General features: G+C 46.6%; 1 protein-coding gene across 1 annotated transcript in view; it reads right to left on the bottom strand.

Annotated features, from left to right (window-relative positions):
* Positions 1 to 22,534, bottom strand: part of SLC44A3 (solute carrier family 44 member 3) — a 64,437-nt gene that overhangs the window by 28,507 nt on the left and 13,396 nt on the right. Inside the window, 2 exon segments of the mRNA XM_031457641.2 lie at positions 9,328 to 9,493; positions 21,214 to 21,400. Of these exon segments, the coding sequence (XP_031313501.2) occupies positions 9,328 to 9,493; positions 21,214 to 21,400 (353 nt within the window).

Below are 22,534 nucleotides of genomic sequence, written 5' to 3'. Positions count from 1 at the left end.
CCTTATTATTGTTATTTTTTTTTTAAAGGGAGAATGTTTACTTTTCCATTTGGGAGATTTATGGGCCTTAGAGCATCTTACGGTGCTCCAGAGGGGGTGCGGGAGGGGAGGGCAGCACCTGCTTCCCATCTGGTCGGGAAATAAATGATTCACAGGCCACTGTGAATGGGGCCGTGGGGGCTGGTCCTGCAGGTACTGGCGTTTGGGCTTAGGCACCAGCTGTCTGGGGTTCCGGGCATGGGGTGAACCATTCCAGGCTGAGGAGCGTCTGCGTGTCTCGACTGCCCCCGTCCGTGTCGCACCCAGTGCTGCCTCCAGGGCTTCCCTGGGACAAGAGTAGAGGGTCCGAAGCTGAGTTAACATATGACGAGAGAGAGACCCTGGGAAGGCGGCCAGCTCTCAAACCAGGCCAGCCTGCGGAGCCGGGAGTCACTCAATACCCGCCCTGAGAACGAAACACCGCCCCGCACATAAAGGCCAGTCAGTGCAGGTTCTCTGAGCCCCACCTTCTCTCCTTAGACTCTTTTCTGTGTTCAAAGGTAATGTCACCCTGCCACCCGTGCCCTGCGAAGTACGTGGCTATGGCCTTCACCTCTGTTTCCTTCACAACCAGCAAAACCTACTTTTAGGAGGAGGCTCTGATTACACCTGGTGAGGCCGAAACTAAGACTTTGGGATGGCGGTGCAGCGTGGGGCATGTGGGGCAGCTGAGTGATGGGCCTGTGAGGATGCTAAGGCCTCTGGTCAGGCCTGCACTTCCAGGGAGTACTGCATGCTGAGCACCTTCCACTGGATTCTGGGGGTGCTGGCAACTGGAAGACCCTGGGCAGTGTGAGAGACCAGGATGCGCCCCACACACCCAGCTCCACTTCTTTGAAACCTGTGGCTGCGCTGAGTGCTGAAGGTGCCCGGCCCTGTGCGAGGGAGCCGGGCCTCCAGGACACTGCATCGCTCAAGTCACTGAGCAGAGGCTTTAACGCTCCCGTCCGTCTGAGTCCGTGACACCTCTGGGTCGTGGCACAGAAGTGATGCTTTGTAACTACTATTCGGACAACAGAGCCTAGGTCGAAGCCAGCAGCCACTTCAGGGTCCTAGAGGCAAGCTTTAGCTCTGGGGAGATCCAGCCTGGTGCTCACTAAGAACCCTTCAACAGGATGGAAAACTCATTGTGTGCTGAGGCTCTTGGACAGGGACCAGGCCGCGCAGGCTGGATGGGCTCCCGTGTCAATCTGGTCCTGAGCACAGGAGAACGGTGTGGTCCCCACAGAGGCCTTGTCCTTTCCTGGTACTTCTTCCAGCAAGATCACTGCAAGATGGGGTTGGGAGGCCTGTCGGGAGGCTGTAAGGTTCATCTTTCCAACCCCACAGAAAATGGAAACTCCTTGTTATGGAGAACAGGCCTTGGCAGCTCTCGTCAGGCTTAGGGAACTCAAGGGTCTCCCACCTAAGTTCCTTAGGCTCCGCCATGAGTCCACTGCCTCACTCCTCCCTTAGCAAATCCAAGGCAGCTGGAAAGCATCTTTGGTATATTTGCAAATATGATGAAGTCATGCTGCTTCCGTGTCCCTTCTCCAAGCTGAGCGGTTGCTGGTTCCTGCCTATCACACCCCAGCCGCATCTTTATGGCTCTCAGTTGACTCCTCTTCTAGCAAATGGTTGCAAAAGGGAAATTATACAAGTTGCCCATATCCTGGGACTTGATGGTCTTTGTATGAACTCTCCAGCCCTCTTACTGCTTAAATGGAGGACAGAGATGAATGCACTCTGCCTATGTTTATTCCTCTCCCTGTGTGCAGGCGAGACCATGAGATGAAAGAATTGTGAACCCTGAGATAAAGGAAAACCTTGAGGTTTCAAAATTAGGCATGCAGTTAAAAAGAATGCAGAACTCTTTAATAAGTGAAATAGTAGTGCTAAAAATAAACCATGCATTTCATTTTAAATTAGTTTATTTTTATCAAATATGTGAAGTATCTTAAAAAGTCAAATCGTACTCCTAGGTGTAACAGGAGAAGCAGCAGTTTTTTTCCCCACTGCTAATTTTCTCTCCCTAGAGGTAGTATTTTAGCTGTTTCTTCTGGAACTTGCCCTCACACTTCTAAATTACACGTTCTCATGGCTATTTCTTGATTTTTCAGCCTCAGAGACTGTCTACCGACTTCCTGCGATGGAAGATGCAGGTTTAGTTCTCCTACACGGCCTAAACTCCCCTACGCGCTCATTTTCCCACTCCCTGCTTCTCAATTATACTGAAATTTTTAATGTTTTTTTTTTCCCAGCCTTTTTGAGATATAATTGACATATAACATTATGTAAGTCCAAGGTGTACAATGCATTGGTTTGACACACATATATTGCAGAATGACGGCCTCCACCACCTCGTGTAATTACCACTTCTTTTTTGTGGTGAGAACACTTAAGATCTACTCTTTCAGCAACTTTCAAGTGTATAGTAAGTCTCACTAACTACAATCATCATGCTGGCTATGAACTTACGCTTCTAACCGCAAGTTTATACCCTTTCACAATGTCTCCCCTTTCCCCCTACACCCCAGCCCCTGGTAACCACCATTCTACTCTGTTTCTATGAGTTCAGCTTTTTTAGATTCCACATATAAGTGATATGATCCAGTATTTGTTTTTCTATGACTCATATCACTCAGCATAATGCTGTCAAGGTTCATCCATGTTGTCACAAACATCAGGATTTCCTTCCTTCTCGTGGCTGAATAATCTTCCTTTATCTACACCACATCTTTTTCATTCATTCACCTGTCAATGGACACTTAGGTTGCTCCCATACCTTGGCTTCTGTGAATAATGCTGCAACAAACACGGGAGTGAAGATCATTCTGCAAGATCCTTTTTCATTTCCTTTGGATATACACCCACAAGTAGGATTGCTAGATCATATGGTAATTCTAATTTTAGTTTCTTTAGGAACCTCCATACTGTTAAACTGTTTTTCGTATTTGCTGTACCAATTTACATTCCCACCAGCAGGGCATAAGGATTCCCTTTTCTCCACATCCTTGCCAACACTTGTTACCTCTTGTCTTTTTGATGTTAGCCCTTCTAACAGGTGTAAGGTGATACGCATTATGGCTTTGATTTGCAATTCCCTGATGATTAGTGATGCTGAACACCGCTTCATGTGCCTGCTGGCCATTTGCATGTCTTCTTTGGAAAAATATCTATTCAGTTCTTCTGCCCATTTTTTAACTTTTTTTTTTTTTTTTTTTTGCTATTGAGTTATATGAGTTCTTTATATATTTTGATATTAACCTCTTACCAGAAATATGATTTGCAAATACTTTCTCCCATCCCATAGGTTGCCTTTTCACTGTGTTGACTGATTTCTTTCCTGTGTAGAGCTTTTTAGTTTGATGGGGTCCCACTTACCAGTTTTTGCTTTTGTTGCTTGGATTTTTGGTATCATATTCAAAAATCACCTCTAAGACTGATGTCAGGGAGCTTCTCCCTAACGTTTTCTTCTAGAAGTTTTATAATTTCAGTTCTTATGTTTAAGTCTTCAAACCATTTTGAGTTAATTTTTGTGAATAGTGTAATGTAGGGGTAATTCTTCTTCATGTGGTTATCCAGTTTTCCAGTACCATTTACTGATGAGATTATCCTTTCCCCTGCCTGGAATCTCAATTCTCTTCCACTGATCTGTGAGTCCATTTTTATGCCAGCGCCACACTGTTCTGATTACTGCAGTTTTGTGGTATAGTTTGAAAACAGAAACTGTGAGGTGTCTAGGAATGCTCTTCTTTCTCAATTTCGCTTTGGCCATTTGGGCTCTTTTGTGATTCCATACAAATTTTAGGATTTTTTTTTTCTATTTTTATGGAAAATGTAATTGGAATTTGGATAAGGAATGCATTGAATCTATAAATGCTTTTGACTAATATGGATATTTTAACAATATTAATTCTTCTGATCCATGAACACAGGAATATCTTTCCATTCATTTCTTTAATATCCATCATCAGAGTCTTATAGTTTTCAGTGTACAAATCTTTCACATCTTTGGTTAAATTTATCTGTAAGCATTTTATTGTTTTGGATGCTATTGTGAATGGAGTTGTTTTATTTCTTTTTCAGATATTTTGTTGTCAAGAGTATAGAAATGCAACTGTCTTCTGTATGCTGATTTTGTATCTTGCAACTTTACTGAATTCATTGATCAATCTAACAGTTTTTTGGTGAAGTCTTCAGGATTATATATATATATATGTAATATCATGTCATCTGCAAAGACAATTTTACTTCTTCCTTTCTGATTTAGATACTTTTTTTTTTCTTTTTCTTGCTTGATTGCTCTGGCTAGGACTTCCAGTACTATGTTGAATAGGAGTGGTAAGAGTGGGCACTCTTGTCTTGTTCCTGATCTTAGAGAAAAAGACTTTCAATCTTTCACCATTGAGAATGTTTTAATGTTTACTGTTTACATTATCAGTACATAAATAACATTGACAACTGATCCAAATGGTATATTCTGAGTGTATTTCCTTTTTTGTACAACTTTTGTTTTTTTCCTGAAGTTCGTAACTGTTTCACAATTTTTTTATTTGTGCAGTTTTCCATAGGCTTCACCAAAGTATAAATCTTTTTTCCATATGTTCAAACATACCAGATGTCCTCTCAGTTCCTCTTCTTTTCTTTTATTTTCTTTTTTTTTTTGGAGACATCTCTCCCAGAGCCCACTCCTCCATGGATGTTTTCTATACCTCATCAGTAGCTACCCTCCTGGAAATTCCTTCCTCTTCTTCACTGTGTTGGAGCTCATTTCCTGAAACTCATGTTTTCCTGCCTGGCTTACTCATTAGTTTCAGTGGACAATGGATGTGGGAAGAAAATCTTTTGGGATGTTGCATGCCTGAACAGGACTCCATTCTCCTTTACCCTTGACTGATAGTATGACTAGGTATAGAATTTGAGGTTGGGAATAACCTTTCCTTAGAATTTCGACAGCCTTGTCCTACTGTCTCCTTGGTTCAGAGTTGCTGTTAAAGATCAGATCCCATTCTAGTTCTTTTTAAATTTAATTTAATTTTTTAATTGAAGTATAGTTGATTTACAGTATTATGTTAGTTTCAGGTGTACAACATAGTGATTCCATATTTTTATAGATTATACTCCATTAAAGCTATTATAAAATATTACCTATATTTCCTGTGTTGTACAATATATCTTTGTAGCTTATTTATTTTATACATAGCAGTTTGTACCTTTTAATCTCCTACCCCTATCTTGGTACCCTATCCCCTTCCCTTTCCCAACTGGTAACCATTAGTTTGTTCTCTGTATCTGAGTCTGTTTCTATTTTGTTTTATTCATCAATCTGTTTTATTTTTTAGATTCTACATATATGTGATAACATACAGTATTTGTTTCCCTCTAACTTATATTATGGCTAATATTTCATTGTGTGTGTGTATCCCTCAAACTTATTTCACTAAGCATAACGCCCTGCAGGTCCACCTATATTGCTGCAAAATGGCAACATTCCATTCTTTTTTATGGCTAATATTCCATCTCCTTTATCCATTCATCTGTTGATGGACACTTAGTGGCTTCCATATTTTGGCTATCATAAATAATACTGCCTGAACATTGGGGTGCATGTATCTTTTCAAATTTGTGTTTTCATTTTCTTTGGATACATACCCAACAGTGGAATTGCTGGATCATATAGTATTTCTATGTTTAGTTTTTAAAGAAAACTCCATACTGTTTTCCATAGTGGCTGCACCAATTTACATTCCCACCAATAGCATACTTGGGTTCCCTTTTCTCCACATCCTTGCCAAGATTCGTTGTTTGTGTTTTTCTTGACAATAGCCATTCTGACAGGTGTGAGATATTTCACTGTGGTTTTGACTTGCATTTCTCTGATTAGTGATGCTGAACATCTTTCCATGTGCCTACTGATCATCTGTACATCTTCTTTAGAAAAATGTCTGTTCAGGACTTCTACCCATCTTTAAACTGGGTTGTTTATTTTTATTTTTTTGATATTGAGTTGTACAAGTTCTTTACATATTTTGGATATTAACCCCTTATCATTAATATCATTTGCAAATATTTTCTCTCATTTAGTATGTTGTCTTTTTGTTTTGTCAATGGTTTCCTTTGCTGTACAAAAGCTTTTAAGTTAATTAGGTCCCATTTGTTTATTTTTGCTTTTGTTTTGTTTGAGGAGATAGATCCAAAAAAATATCACTACAACTTATGTCAAACAGTGTTCTGCCTGTGTTTTCTTCCAGGGATTTTATGGTTTCCGGTCTTGCATTTAGGTCTTTAATCAATTTTGAGTTTATTTTTGTATTTTATTTATGGTGTGAGAAAATGTTCTAATTTCATTCTTTGACGTGCAGCTGTCCAATTTTCCTGACAACACTTATTGAAGAGACTTTCTTCTCCCCATTGTACATTCTTGCCTCTTTTGTTGTAGATCAATCAACCATAAGCACATGAGTTTATTTCTGGGCTCCCTGTTCTGTTCCTTTGATCTATGTGTTTTTTTTTGTGCCACCGCAGCTTTGTGGTTTTGATTACTGTAGCGTATTAGTATAGTCTGAAGTCAGGGAGTGTAATACCTCCAGGTTTGTTCTTTTTTTCAAGGTTGCTCTGGCTATTTGGGGTCTTTTGTGGCTCCACATAAACTCTGGGATTATTTGTTTTAATTCTGTGAAAAATGTCATGGGTGTTTTGATGAGGATTGCATTAAATATGTAAATTTCTTTGAGTAGTATAGACATTTTAACAATATTAATTCTTCCAGTCCATTAACACAGGATATCTTTCCAATTTTTGGTATCATTTTCAATTTCCTTTATGTTTTATAGTTTTCAGAGTATAGGTCTTTTATCTCTTCTAGTTCTTGATACTTTGCCTGTGGGCTGTTTTTATCTCTAAAGCTTCTGGGATCTTCTCTTTACTTAGGTCCTCTAGCTCTGAGAAATCTTGATAGTTTCTTCCCTTCTTTTTCCTTTGTTCTGTATTTCTGGAACTTGTATTAGCCAGATGTTCAGTGTCCTACGTTATCCTCTAATTTTTCATCATCTCTCTCCTCTTTTCCATCTCTTTGTCTTTCGGGTCTACCTTCTGGAACAGTTTTTCAACTTTATACTCTAATCCTTCAGTAGAAAATTTTCACTTTTGCAATCATATTTTTAATCACAAAGAGGTCTTTCTTGTTCTCTCACTATTCCTTTTTTTTTTTTTTTTTTGGTACGGAAACAGCATTTCTTGGTTCTTTCTGAGGATATTATAGTTTTGTTTTGTTTTGTAGTTTTCTTCTGCTGCCTGCATTGTCTCTATTTTCCCTAAATTCCTTTTGTTTGTTTGTTTTGTTCATTTTGATCTCTTTCAGTAAAGACTTCTACAAATGTTTAACAATCACTGGTTACCAGTTCACATTTAAGAGTGAGGCAGTGAAGAGTGAATTGGAGGCTCTATACAAGGGTGACTGCTGACTGGTGAGTTTCACTAACTGGTTTGGTGTCAGGAAATCAGCCATTTCATTTGGGGACCCCCACGTGGCACCACCTGTAGGTATTTTCTTTGTGTTAGACAATTTCTCCAAAGAAGCCAACTATCTCCTGCTTAGGAAGTATCAGCCTGGCTGTCAGCATCCCGGGGGCTGAGCTGTGGAGTGCGGGTTGGTGGTAGGTAGAATTCTATTCAGTATTTAAACTTTCACTTGCTCCCACTCCTTTCAGTACAGAGCTTTGCCCCAGCCTCCGCTGTGCCAGACACCCCATGTCCAGATCCTCTCTGATGACCTCTTCAGAGAGCAAAGCTCCCGCCTTCTGCTGGTGTAATGGGAGGCCCTGGGACCCAACTGCTCCTTAGAAAGACCTTAACTCATCTCCAGAAGGACATTTTACACTTGAGTTCCTGAGCACCTCTAAGTTTTTGTGGTTCAAACCAGCCACCTCACCTGTCCTACTGAACACACACAGACAGGCTTTTTTAGGTCTCTCCAGTCTGCAGAGTGGTGAGTGGTGGCTCACCCATCCTCTCTTCAGCTGCCAACATTTGGTTGGCATTTCTTGCCCACTGTCGTTGTTTCCTCCTGCCCATGTGTGTTTATGCTTTTTCCATTCTTTCACAATCTGGGGGGAGGGGAGTCGGGGCAGGGGGAAGGATTAGGAGATAACCCATCTACACCTCACTGCAAGTTAAATCAAAAGAATATCGTTGAAAATGCTTTGGTTTTGTGGTTCTAAAATAACACAGAATCACTGCTGTCAGAGAGCTGTGACCTGCTGGCCAATTTGGTTAGAAGAATCTTTGCTCGCCTACTCAGGGGAAAGCAGCACACACCACCCCCTCTGGTGGCTTAAGGTTCTCAGTGCCCAGGGCTACAGTCCGTTGTGCATCCCACAGGGTCTCTAATGGTGGAGGCTCCCAAACAGCGCCCCTGCAATAAAACCCACGGTGCTCCTTATCTCGGGAGGTAACTGCTCTGCGGCATGAATCATCCCTGGCTGACCCTCCTGCCCCCACGAACACTCAGTGTTTTCCTGCTCATTTCGTCTGAGAGATGAGAGGAGGATGAGCATCATCGGGCGTAAACTTCCTGTTCTGAGTCCAACCCTGTCATTGTACTGACCGTGCTCTTCTTGCCTGTGGTTTTCTCTCTGCCCTTGGAGAGTCACACACACAGAGGAGGTAAAGGGGTGAGGGCTCTGTGTGTGTGTGTGTGTGTGTGTGCGCGCACGTGCACGCGTGTGCACTCACATAAGTGTCCTCAATTATTCTGATGAGGTAATGGAGGGTAAACACTCCAGTAAGTATCATGGTGAACAGTGAAGCAAATAGTTAATTCACTAGTTCTTAACTATACGGACACAAAATTTATCTAACAGTCATACACATTTCCCTTAGGAGTCAAAGTTATTTTCCAAGAAAGCATTCTCCTCACTTTACATGGGATGAAGTGATGCTCCCAGAACTTACTGAAGTATGTTCCAAACAGATCAGTAATTTTTAAAGTTTGAAGTCAGTAAGAATGGATATTTACAGGCAAAGTCAACCTTTTCTTTCAGGTTTTTTTCAACTCTGAGCAGTGCAGTTACTCCCTCAGCAGTGCAGTTGGCCTCCTTCAGGATTTTCTAACTTAAAGCAAAAGAGGCTGGGATAAGATATGACATGACTTTTTACTTCCAAATGGGCGTCCTCCCCAATTTTGAGCATAGTCGTTTACTCTCACCAATCCCTTTCGAGGGGCCACGTCAAAACTCCAAAATGTGTTTTGAGGTGCACGACGTGAAGCTCACAGACAAGTCATCAGCAGTAACACACTGGACCTACCTGTTGAAATAACACGTCACCACTGCCCCAGCTACAGTCATTTGCTGGCATGCGACAAGGAATTTGCCAGTCCAGATGAGGCCAATTAAGTGGTACCACCACGTATACCGAATGCCTGACGGAGGCTTATGTTCCGCCTGGCCACCTCCGATAACCTGGGCAGCTCCTAAAGTTTAAAACACAAACATGCTTTTCACCTGGCCACGCTTCCTCATGCCCGGGCTTTGGCATCACGTGAAACACAGATGCCAAAGCAAAGCCTGAAGTACCAACTGTAAGTTAAGATCTTCACAGCAAAACTAAAAACTGAGAACACACATTTAACTTGTGAGTAATGTCTCCAGTGATGATCACGGCGACTGACCGGTAGGTAATTTGCAAGACACTTGACTCACAGGCCAATAACTCACCTCGCTTTATAGATACGAAAACTGAGGTCTGGAAGAGTCAAGTGACTTTCGTAAAGTCTCGCTGCTCATGATTAGTGGAGGGAGAATATAAACCTGGACACACTGGGCTCTAAACCCCACGACTCTGTGATGCAGACACAACTTACGCTGGTGAAAGCACACAAAGCCCTTAGGACTGTGTTACAGATCCCTAATTCACCAAAACCTTTAGACTTTATAAACGAGACAAGGATTTTCATTGTTTCAAAGGGAGGCATTTCAGATTTCACGTCAAGACCAAACTCTGCCAGGACATTTACAATGTCCACTGAGCCGCAGTGTTAATCTTCTAGGTTTAAATCTCAGCTTTACCCCTTTCTGGGTAGCCTGGGGCAAGTTATGTGGCCTCTTGGAGTTTCGGTGTCCTTATCTGTAATAGCCATTTCCTGGTGGTAGTTCAAGGGAGTGTGTAGTGGGATTTACCTGGTAAGCACTGGCCCATAGAAATATCACTTCATGAGTGATAACGATTATTACTATTATTAAATTTCAGGAGCACAATACTGTATTAAACCGAGGCCAGCAACACAGCCCCAGAATGCTCCGCCACCCACTGGCTGTTTCCTGCTCCACTTGTTCTCATCTGAAGAAGCCCTGGAATTAGCTCTGTAATTCAATTCAGTTCCATCTGGATCTGGTCAAACCAAACCCCAGCTCTAGAGATGCTAGGTATCCTCTGCTGTGTATTTCAAACAAATTACTGTAAGTACGAAGATGGCACTTTGGTCTTTGGCAAAACCTGTAACACAAAGGACACTTAAAGACAGTTGCATATTTCCTTTCATAGCTATAAACTGCTTTTAGGTTCATGGTTCATATGTCATTAGATATTCGCAGTACGGTCTGTGCAAAGGACGTGGGAGAAGATGATCATGTTGCAGGGCAAGCTGACTCCACAGACGAAGGCTGGTCTTAGGAACTTATGCTCTGTGTTCTGCTGAACGAGAGTCACACTGTGAGAACCAGTGAGCAGCCTGGTTTACAGAGGGAGGGAAGCCGGTACTTTAATGAACACTGGACTCATCCTGGCTTGGAGGATGTCTCTGTTTCAGGTAAGGCACTTAGAGATACTTATGCTTTTCCAAAAGGGGCGTGTTTCAGAAAAGCGCTCCCAGTTCCAAAGGAGGTGACCCTTCACGATTAACAGGCATGTGTAGGCAGCCAGGTCAGCGGAGACTCGGAGAGCCACTCCCTGGAACAGCAGATGCGCTGGGGCCAGCCAGCATGCACACTGATGCCCTGACAAGGTCACCAGTGCCAGGGCCTGACTGCTGTTTCCAGGGCCGTGTCTACACATCACACGTGGTTGCGGGTGGAGGATGTTTCCAAAGACCAGGAGGGATGGCTTCGTCAACAGACGAAAGGCAGGTAAATACAAAGGCCCTGAGCTAAGGGGGGGCAGACTCTGCTCGGGCTGCCAGTGGCACAGTCACACATGTGCCAGCTTGGCACACGGATGGCAACAGACAGCGAGCGGAGGATGGCTGCGTCAGGGATCCGTGTGGGCCTTCAGGCCCTTGGTGCTCCCGAGAAGCAGAGCCCATAGCATGTTCTTGACTGCTTGTGCACTCCTCCACGGACGCCTTCGTCTGTTTATCCTTCTGGTCCAGGTACACCAGGCTGTTTACAGGCCCTCCTTCAGGGCCGGGTTTCTCAGCCTCTCAACATAGCAGCTGACATTCTGGATCAGATACTTCTCTGCTGGGGTGAAGTGACGGGGAGGCTGTCCTGTAATTTGCAGGATGTTTAGCAGCTTCCTCAGCCTCGGCCCCCTAGATATCAGAAGCTTCTTCCCACCCCTCCTCCACTCATGACAACCCCCAATGTCTCCAAACGCTGCCAAACGCACCTAGGGGAACAGAATTGCTGCTTGAGAATCACTGCTCTAAGCCAACAGTCTCTGGAGCATCAGGCACTCTGGCCTCAGAGGGAAAGCTTAGGAACAAGCCTGCGGGCGGGGCAGGCGTGTCCATGCACACACGACTGCCCTCTCCTGGACAGCTGGGTCGGTGCAGGCAAGAGCCTCTCATCACATCAGTCACTGTTTCTAAAGACTGTTAGAATCTAGCTGCTACCACAGGTAGCTACGGGGTGTTAACGGGAACTGGATTCCACGGTAAGATTGATCTGGGAGATGGTGGTGAACTGGGAGAAGGCTTGATTCCAAGCTCAGCTTTGACGTATGTGACAAGCACCTGGGCCTCAGTTCTCTCATTGTAAAGATGAAGAGGGTAGACAAGATGAACTCCGGGGCAGTGGTTACAGGCTTGGGTTTGAGAGTTACACAGGCTGAGATTCACATCTCTGCACTGTCCCCTAATGGCTGACCAACCCTGGGCACATTGGGAGGTTCTGGCACCTTTTAACATCTCTGTTTCATCATCTGTAATCAGAAGATATGAATACCTGCTTCTCACTCCGCTGTTCCATCCAGTCTCATGGCTCTAAGTGCCATACGCATAGCTGTTTTGAGGTTTAAATCGGCAGGTGCTTAGAATAGTAAGTACAATATAAAGTTAGCTATGACTGAGACATAGGTAGGTACGATTCCAGTTCTGAAATTAAGAAATACTTATTTGCTATCTATTGCATGCTGGAATTATGCTGGACATTAGCTATTAGGGGGAAAAAACTAAAAAGGCAAACAAAAAACTCAGAAGATACCACTAGAGTGAATCTTAGGAACTCTCATGTTGCTTTGTTAGTCTGTTCACCTCCCCTTTCTTCTAGACTGTTCATAATTCCTCTGAGAGTTTGGCTTTTCCCATCCTCACTCTCAGTCAGTGACCTCACTTCCAGTTTCTCTGAGAAAACTGAAGGAATCAGAAAACCTCTGCGGGCACCTGCCTGCGCTCTGTCTCCCGCTATCAGCACGTACCCCCAGCGGGCCCCCACCTAGCGTGACGAAGCGTCCCGGAGCCCCAGGCCAGCCCCCTCACTGGATCCCCCTTCTCGCCCACTTGAAGGTATCACTTCAGAAACTCTCCTCTTTCTTGCCCCATCAGAATATCCCTCTCTGTCGAACCATTTTTAATCACTTCACATCTTAAAAAAAAACCCTACTTGACCCCCTTTCCTCCTCCAGCTTCCTTCCTATTTCTCTGTTCCTCTTCACAGCCAAATTTCTCAAGACTGTCTCTTACCCTTTGCAATTCTTTTATCTCCACCTTTCTCTTAAACCCACTCCAATGGTGATCACTCCCCAGCGTGTCTCTGAAACGGTTTGCTGCACTTCCATGTTGCTACTTCAGTGCTCAGTCCTCAGCTCTTGTCTTATCAGCAGCACTGGACACACTGGATCCTTCACCCCAATTCCAGGACAGCACATTTCTTCTCTGCCTGGCTATTAGTCGCTCCCTTTCAGGTTCCTTTCCTTATTCTTCCTCATCTCCAAGACCTCTTCTTCTTTTTAAAATGTTTATTTATGTATTTTTATTGAAGTATCATTGATTTACAATGTTGTGTTAGTGTCTGGTGTACAGCGTAGTCATTCAGTTAATTTGGTGCAGCCACTATGGAAAACAGTATGCAGATACCTTAAAAAACTAAAAACTAGACTTACCATATGATCCCGCAATCCTACTCCTGGGCATATATCCAGAGAAAACCTAATCTGAAAAGATACACGCACCCCAGTGTTCACAGCAGCACCACTTACAACAGCCAAGACGCGGAAGCAACCTAAATGTCCACTGACAGATGACTGGATAGAGAAGATGTGATGTATTTATATACAATGGAATTTAAGACCTCTTAACATTGACGTGGCCCAAAATACAGTCCTTGGATTTCTTTTCTATCTACACTAATTCAGATCTCATGGTTTTAAATACTATTTATATGTGTCCAAATTCCCAAATATGGATCTCAAGCTGGACCCTCTCTAGAAACTTCAGACTCAAACAACTAACTTACCTACTTGACATCTCTACCCAGCTGTCTAAAAGACACCTCAATCAACACAACCAAAAAGGAACTTCTGATCTACCCGACAATCCTCCACTCAAAGGCTTGTCCCATCTCAGCTGGTGGCATTCCCATCTTCCAGGTGCTCAGTGTCACCCATAACTCCCCTTCCTTTTACACCCTTCATATAATAGATCAGGAAAACCTTCAAAACTGACGCAGAATCTGACATGTCACACCGTGTTCACCATTACAACCCTGTTCTAAGCCACCATCACCTTCTCCATGGATCACTGCCATTAAAATATCAGTCAGACCCAAATGCTGGAGAGGCTGTGGAGAAAAGGGAACCATCCTACACTGCTGGTGGGAATGCGGTTTGGTGCAGCCACTGTGGGAAACAGTATGGAGATTCCTCAAAAGACTAGGAATAGACTTACCGTATGACCCAGGAATCCGGCTCCTGGGCGTATATCCAGAAGGAACCCTTCTTCAAAAAGACACTTGCACCCCAATGTTCATAGCAGCACTATTTATAATAGCCAAGACATGGAAACAGCCTAAATGTCCATCAACAGATGACTGGATAAAGAAGATGTGGTATATTTATACAATGGAATACTATTCAGCCATAAAAATGACAACATAACGCCATTTGTAGCAACATGGATGCTCCTGGAGAATGTCACTCTAAATGAAGTAAGCCAGAAAGAGAAAGAAAAATACCATGTGAGATCGTTCACATGTGGAATCTAAAAAAAAAAAAAAGAACATAAATACAAAACAGAAACAGACTCATAGACATAGAATACAAACTTGTGGTTGCCAAGGGGTGGGGGTGTGAAGGGATAGACTGAGAGTTCAAAATCTGTAGATACTGACAGGCATATGTAGAATAGATAAACAAGATTATACTGTATAGCACAGGGAAATATATATAAGAACTGGTGGTGGCTCACAGCGAAAAAAAATGTGACAGTGAATATATGTATGTTCATGTATAACTGAAAAATTGTGCCCTACACTGGAATTTGACACAACATTGTAAAATGACTATAACTCAATAAAAAAATGTTAAAAAAAAAAAAAAAGTCAGACCATGTCACTATGCTGCTTGAAATGCTGTAGTGATTCCCCATCTCAGAAAGAAAGCTCCCATGATGACCTACAAGGCCCCGGGACCGGACCCCGTGTTCTCTCTGAACCCTCCTGACCCGTTCTCTCCCTCAACCATGCCACTCTGGCAAGTGGGCCTCCTCGTGGTGTCCCCAGCACCTCTGTCTCTTGCTGTTCCCTTTGCCTAGAACATTTCCCTTCGTTTATGTAGTCCCAGGGCTCTGCCCTCACCTCCCTTAAATCTTTGCTCGAGGCCCTCCTTAGTCACCAAAATTAAAATTGGGACCCCTCCCCACTCCAGCATCTCCTACACCTCTTCCATGCTCTCTTTTTCTCCACTCCACTTATCAACTTCTGCTGTACTGTACCATTCATTTGCTGAGTTTATTTCACGCCTGTCTCTCTCTAGTTTCCAAGGTGGAAGGCAAGCTCTGTCTCCAGCATTTGTAACAGGGTCTGACACAGCACAAGTTCAATAAATATCTGTTGAATGAATGACTGCGTGAAGGAATGAACCTCACGTATCCTCACGTAATACATCCCATCACAGATTTGAGACAGTTTTCTGGAGGTCTTCCCAGAGAGCCCCAGCATCACCTGGAGGGCCTTCATCGTGCCTCTGGCTGTAACTCTGGTCTCACAAGCCAGCGTTAAAGCATTTTGAAAGACTGAGGTGATACCAGTGACCAGTGTTAATGGCAGTTTCTCAGGGAAGGCAGGCCAGCGGGTTGGGATAATTTCCCAAAGGATGCAGGCCCAACCAAGAGGGTTCTACGTCTTAGCACATTCCGTGCACTTGGCCTCTTCCAGCACATTGGCTCAGCGTCCTGCCGACACCCGTCCTGCTGACGCCCGTCCTGCCTGTGCCTCTCACGGGCTCAGCTGTATCTCTCACAGCACGAGGATTAGGGAAAAAGAAGAAAACCTCAGTGACATGGAGTCTGCCATTTACCAAGTTCCTTTCACATATATGTATCGTTTGATACACTGATGTGAATTCACTCACTGACATAGCACACACTTGCTGAACCCATTCAGGGGCGCACTGAGCTTAGAGACAGAAAAAGACACGGTCCTTGCCCTCCAGATGTTTCTTCTCTTGAGGGGTAACAACACACAGTCATTATCTTGCATTATTGTTCTTTATAGGGCTTATCGCCACCTGACATAATATATTTACCGATTTATGCCCTCGCTCCCCACCTGCTGGTGCCTTTATCTTGCTCCTTGCTGTACCTCCAGGACCCTAGCCACTTAAAAGGCATATGATGAATATTTGCTGAAAGAAGGAAGAGTATAAAAAATTCAGGGAAAGTGAAGAAGAGATATCTAAGTATGCCTGGGGAAATTACAGGAGATGTCCCAAGAAATATAATACCCCAAATGAATCTTGAATAATGACTAGTTTTCCAAGCAGTTTGGGGTAGAAAGTTGGGGTGAGCCTTCGGAAGGGGAGCAGATCCTAGACTAAGAGCACAGAAGGTGCAGAGGGACCGAGATGCTCACGGAGAATGCTTTCCTTCACACCTGCCCACAGCGACCACAAACTTCTGAAAAGCTGGAACTATTTCCAGCCTCTCCTGAGCCATCTGCCTTTGCCCTGTTCCCAGGAAGGGCTGGGCCTCCAGCAGGCTTTTATGGAATAACTTGAATTATCTTCTAGATCTCTGATAACTTAAAAAAAAAAGACAATTTTCTTTTAGCCTGTGTTCTCACATACGCCACGCACAGCAGAGAATATACCACAAAGCTGAAGCTGGTACTAAGAATTCCTTAGCTGACATTAATTCTTAATATAAGGAACACACACGGTCCCCTATTTGCAAAGCAAAGCTCTGGTCCCATCTCAGCCTCCTAACATCCTTGTGATGCATCTAGGGAAAGCAACAATTTTCCATTGAAAAAACAGGAAAAAGGAAGCACAGAGGATTAATGTACAAGGCAGGCTGGAGCCAGCCTGGATCCTGGGCCTCTGGGTGCGAAGCCCTCTGTCCAACTCTGCTGCCTCCTTTCCAAGCACGGCCCTTTGCCTTTGTCTTTGAGCACGCTGAGCACACTCCTGTGGTGACCTTTTCTAGCTGTGGGACCACTGAGAAGGAAGCCCCCAGATGGGCCTCTTCCACTGTTCAGACCGGGGGCTTCCAGACCACCCTAATGATAACTGGGGATCATCAGCTCATCTGGGCTCTTTCCAATCTGCCAACTGCACCTGCTGGATTCCCAAGGTTATTCCAGTTTTCCTGTCCCTACTCTTCCACTGGGTTTTAGGAGTCACTGTCACATTGCTGGTAGCAGACATGTCCCAGCAGACTTACTACTGTCATTGCTGGGGGGCCCTGACATGCTCTGCTGAAACAAGCCCCACAGGCCAGAGTCTGTCAACTAGTTAAGAGACTAAGAGTCACTGGGGAATAACTACTGTATACAAAGCAGATGAACGGCACAGGGAACTCTACACAATACCTTGCGATAGCCCATAATGAAAAAGAATATGAAAAGGAATATATGTATAACTGAATCGCGATGCTGTACGCCAGAAATTAACACAGCATTGTAAACTGACTATACACTTCAATACAATTTTTTTAAAAAATGGCAAAAGATAATCAACCTAAGTTCACTTTTTCTGTATCTTATGCATTAAAATGCTAATTCATTCAGTCACGTGACACAATAAAAAGTCTCATGAGTATTTACCCACTGAGGACACCCCTTCAACACTGGGAACACCAGGCAGAGACTGCAGGGAGAGCCTGAGGCCCTGTGGCTGCGCGAGGGCACGTGGAGTGAGACAGTCAGGGGCTGCAGCCGTCTCTCACCGCCCGAATCACGGGGGCACCTGCTGAAGATCGAAACATGAAGCAAATGACCCGCCAGGCCCAGAGCTGCTCACCTGGCGCTGCACACAAAGGCCTTTGAAGACAAAGACAGCTCTGTGCAATGGGGCCGCCCACGGGGAGGGAGAGGAGAGCCAGGTGGCCTGAGGGGATGCCGGTCTGGTTTTCATGACGCCCGGCCCCAGGGAGGAGGGAAGGGGTCGCTCTGTGCAACCCCTCTGTTCTGCAAAGACTGATATCGACGTGCTCATAGATTCTTACATTAGGTCCTGGGCACCCAGTTTTCTTTCCTGCCCTTCAGTTCCTCTCATTTTTGCTCATTATGCTCCTTCCACCGACGGGGAACGGCCACGCTTTACTATGTGAGCCTCCGACCTGCTGCCATCGGCCCTACTGAGGAGCCGGCTTACTCCCTGCTTCTCCTGCTTCAGTCCTGGGGCCGAGGCTGTTCACTGCCCCCCAGGCCCTGGGCCATTGGGGGCCTAAGAGGGGAAACTGAAGGGGCACCCTGCTGGCAGTGCACCCCCAGGCTGGCCTTGGGGCCTGTTCCCCTCCGACCATGTCCCCGGCTCTCAGGACTGGCTCTCACCTTGTCCTGTGTGGCCAGGTCCGCTCCTGTGTTTGGTCATGACCCCATTAAATACCCTGTCTTTTTCTGTATTTTCTGATCTTCTGCTAATTTCCAGCCCATCCTCTGAGGAGCCTTCCCTGACTCACAAAGTGGGGTGGAGCCTCGTTCTGACATCTCACAGCTCCCCAAATTCCTCCTACTGTGGGTAGAGGGTATAGCTCAGTAGTAGAGCACGTGCCTAGAATGCATGCGGTCCTGGGCTCAATCTCCAGTACCTCCACTAAAAAAACAAATAAATAAACCCAATTACCTCCCTCCCCTTCAAAAAACAAAATTCCTCCTGCTGTGACTTTCATCCACCTTTGCCATCCTGCTTCACTCTCAGCACTGTGGGGAGAGGCCGCCACTCGTTCCCGTGTGCTTTGTGCACGGCTGTGTCCCCACAGTGACCGCCCACCACGTGTGCATTCAAGAAAGAACACGTCCTGCCCCAAAGCACTGAGGGTTTCACCACAGACACAGCTTCCTTCCTCCAGACTCACAGCCCTCACCGACAGCCGGCGGGGCGGCTGTGCCCTGAGGCTGGAGGAGGGCAGGCCCTCGCTGGTCCTGGGCCACTGGGCCACGTTTCCCAAGGCCTCGCCCTAGTCTGTGATTCTTCAGGGCGAGGGCCCAGCACCGCAGTCCGCCTCCAGCGCGTGCAGCCCTGCCGCCTCCTGCCGCACCGCACTCCCAGCCTGACTTCGCGCTCTGGCCCTGCCAAGCTCCCTTCCGGCTGCAGGCCCCAAACACCACATCACAGGCACTGCCCGCACCTGCCAGCCAGCTGCCGTTGCGCGACGCTGCTTTGATCTGAACGGACAACCCCGAGGAGGCCGAACTTGGCTGTCTAGCTTCACATCCCAGACACGGCAGGTTCTGCTCCAGAGCTCTGGCATCAGCGAGGCTGCCACGGTCCCCAGCTGGGTGACCTGCAGCAGGTTACTTACTCAGAACCTCAGTTTTCCTGCCTGAACTTGTACTAACAACACAGGCATCAAATGGGAGCTGCGATGCTTAAAGGAGAGGACGCAAGAAAGCACCCAGGACAGAGCTTAGAGCCGCGAAGTTTCCAGCAAGTGTTTGCTTTCCTGCAGGCACCACAGCCGGCGCCTTCCTTTCTGACCAGGACTAAGGCTATTTGAAGAGAACGAGCTAGAAGACGATCGCTCAGTGTTGCCCCAGTTGAGACTTCCAACTGTCCCGAAATTTCTGTTCTTCTGCCTGTCCTTGGTACCGGAACCTCTCATCTCAAACCTGTGCATCGCTGCCCAAAGTGACACCACATTCCCTGCCCTCCCTTGCAGGTAAGAGCCGCCAGTGACTAGGACTGGCCAGCGGGGTGCGGGGGGGAGCGCTGTCCTGACGTCTGGGAGGGGTGGGGGGCGGGTCACGCTCTTCTCCCTCCCCGCCACCCTCCTAGTGGCCGGAATGAGACATGGTGGTTGGAACCCCAGTGTCTGTTTCAGCCACGAGGTGGAAGCAAGCGCTAGACGCTGTGGAACAAGAACGAAGGCACGTGGTCCCAAACTCCAGGAGCCTGTGCTGACGCGGATCCCCTCCCTGTGGACGTCGTTCACACGAGCGAGAAGTTGCATCTTGTCTGAGCCGCTGTGTTGAGTTTTCTGTCACTCTCATGCAGACCTCATCCTGACTGAGTGCTGTTCTGTACCTGCCGGACCAAGGTTCCCTTCTGGATAATTACCGCAAGTGCACTGCGGGCCTCCAGCAAACTTGCAGGGACCCCAGCAGAGGAAACTGCCCCTCCAGCAGCGTCTCTGAAGCTGGAAACGTGGGCTCCCAAGGGCCCTGATCTCCGGGGAGCTGGCTGCCACCTCGAAGTAATCTCCAAAGGGTCAGCTGACCCCAGAGGAGAGGGAAGAGAATGTGGCTCACAAACACTCTGCTACATGCACGACCGGAGCCAATGGGGAACAAAATGCACTGGACAGACCGGCGAGGACTCATGCTAGCCTTGTTGCGCTGACACCCACTGTGCTCCTTACCTGCCTGGTGACAGTCTGTGAAAGCAACTCACTCTTTTGCACTCACATGAGAATGTGAGTTTGGGCCTTAACCAGACCAGGGGGAGTAAGGGAAGACCCAGCACAGTACCGCCTGAAGCGGGGTCCACAGCCTGGCGGCCCGTGCTCAGCCTGCTGGGACCGGCCTGCAGTGAGGTAAGGGTCGGCTGTGTCGCTAAGCCCTTTGTCCTGTTCTGCTGGCACTGTTTTCCCAGCAAGACTTTCCTGATGGAGGGAGGGATGGAGGGATACACATGCTGGCAGAAGCGCCCCATTTGGTTGCAGACAGCACTTTGAGTAGCACTGCTCCAGAATGTGGCTGCTGTCTTCCAGGAATTCAAAAAACATACTCAGTCCTCTGCGAACCAAGTGAATCAGAACCTCTGAGGCGGAGGCCCAGGCACCAGGATGTCAGGAAGGCTCCCCAGCTGATGCTGAGGACTCCCTGGTGGGAAACCACCGTGCAGCTCTGATGGGATGATGGGGAACATGGCATCGTCCTCTCGAGGGGGAGGGATGTGGACTCCTGTGCTCACTTGCTTACATGTACGCTGTTCTTCTGAGCACAACGACATTGGAATAGGAGCCTTCCTGGGTCCTTCTCTGTCACCTACTGATTTGATAGGAGTTGGCAAATTGTCTTAGATAAAATTAAAATCCAGAAATATTTGGTAATAGTCTACAGGCTTTTGCTCGCGCCACAGCTCCTCCTAAAGCTCTTTCAACTCTTACTGAGTTTATTCAGTCATGAAACATAAACCCAGCTTCTTTAGAGTCGGTGCACAAGACGAAAGAGACAGAGCTCTGAGCACCGTCACCGCTGGCGTCAGATGCCTCTCGCTGCATGGGAAGTTTGGTTCCTACAGAAACAGGCCAATGGCTCCAAGGGGAGAGGACACTGTGCGCGACTCCGAGGTGATGGAACCCCCGCCCACTGCCCTTACCTGCATTTCCCAGGCTCGGGAGCACAGCCACCCAGAGGACCCAGAAGAAAATGAGGGTGGCAAACATCCACAGTGGCTGGAGCAGCAGGAAAGGAGAGTTGCTGATGGCTCTACTTGTGACTTGGAGAAGTTTGACTGTCAGTTTCATTCTCTTTCTGAGGATGGAAATCAGGACGCGCACAACTGCCTGGTGAGAAAGGGCTTAAATTATTCAAAATCACGAGGAACTGAGAAGAACTTAAACCCTAATATTTTATTGACATCTCAGCAAACAGCTCTTTTAGGAGAGTTACTACTTTTATCATAATTGAACAGATACATTCTCAAACGCTAACTGAGCACCTATTATGTGCCGGCCCCTTTGCTGGATCCTGCAGCCATAACTGTGGACAAGACACAGTCCCTGCCTTAAAGGAGCCTGCAGTCTGGTCAGAGAGTGAGAGAAAAATGAGAATAAAGTCCTCTGGGGTCAGGGAACCGTCTTCTGTTTCCTTGTCCCTCCACAGCAGCCAAGATTTTCCGAGAATGCCGAAGGCCTGCCGAAGGGCAAGGGAACACTAGCATGAGGGAAGAGGACGGCGATCGTGCCTCAAAGCAACCCTCTGTGCCTTCTCTACTGGCACTGGGCTCCCTGCATATAAATATATCAAAGAAACAGACCTCCCTTCACCCCCACGTGCTGGTCCAGCCACTGCCCTCTCTCACTCCCGCACAGGCAGCTTCTCCAAGCACCAGCCCGCGCTGGCCACCCACACGTGCACACGTGCACACGTCCACACCCTGGCTCCTCCTTCAGCTGCCTGTCAACCTCCAGACCCCACTCTCTCCTGAAATGCTCTCCCCCTGGTCACCTCATCTGACCTCCTGAACGTCACACCCCATGGAAACGCTGCAGGTCGTGCCTGACCCCAGCAGGGCGTGTGACTCTCTCGTCCACTCCTCTGCTTAAAACTCCTCCTTCGACTTCTGTGATCGCTCTTCCCTCTGGCTCGCCTTCTACTTCTTCAGTTGCTGTTTCTTGGGATCTCTTTTTTTTGGGGGGGGGCTCCTACTCCCCTGTGGTTTGGGCATCCTTCCCAGATGCTGACAGCTTCAAATACAAGTCTCCAGCCTCGCCTTCTGTAGGTGCTTGGGGAGAAAGCACAGCAGTGCCGACCCAGCCGTGGGAGTCCTACTGTGTGCCAGGCTCCACCTGCCGCGGACCAGATTCATTCTCTTCATACAGAAACCGCCTCCTAACCGTCGCCCTGATTTTTCTGGACTCTCACGTCACCTCCAGGCCCGGTCCCAGGACAAACCAGGAGCCCAGCTTTGCAGTCCT

Source organism: Camelus dromedarius, chromosome 9 (assembly GCF_036321535.1).
Source record: "Camelus dromedarius isolate mCamDro1 chromosome 9, mCamDro1.pat, whole genome shotgun sequence".
Taxonomy (NCBI): Eukaryota; Metazoa; Chordata; class Mammalia; order Artiodactyla; family Camelidae; genus Camelus; species Camelus dromedarius.
This window is presented reverse-complemented; position numbering and strand designations above follow the sequence as displayed.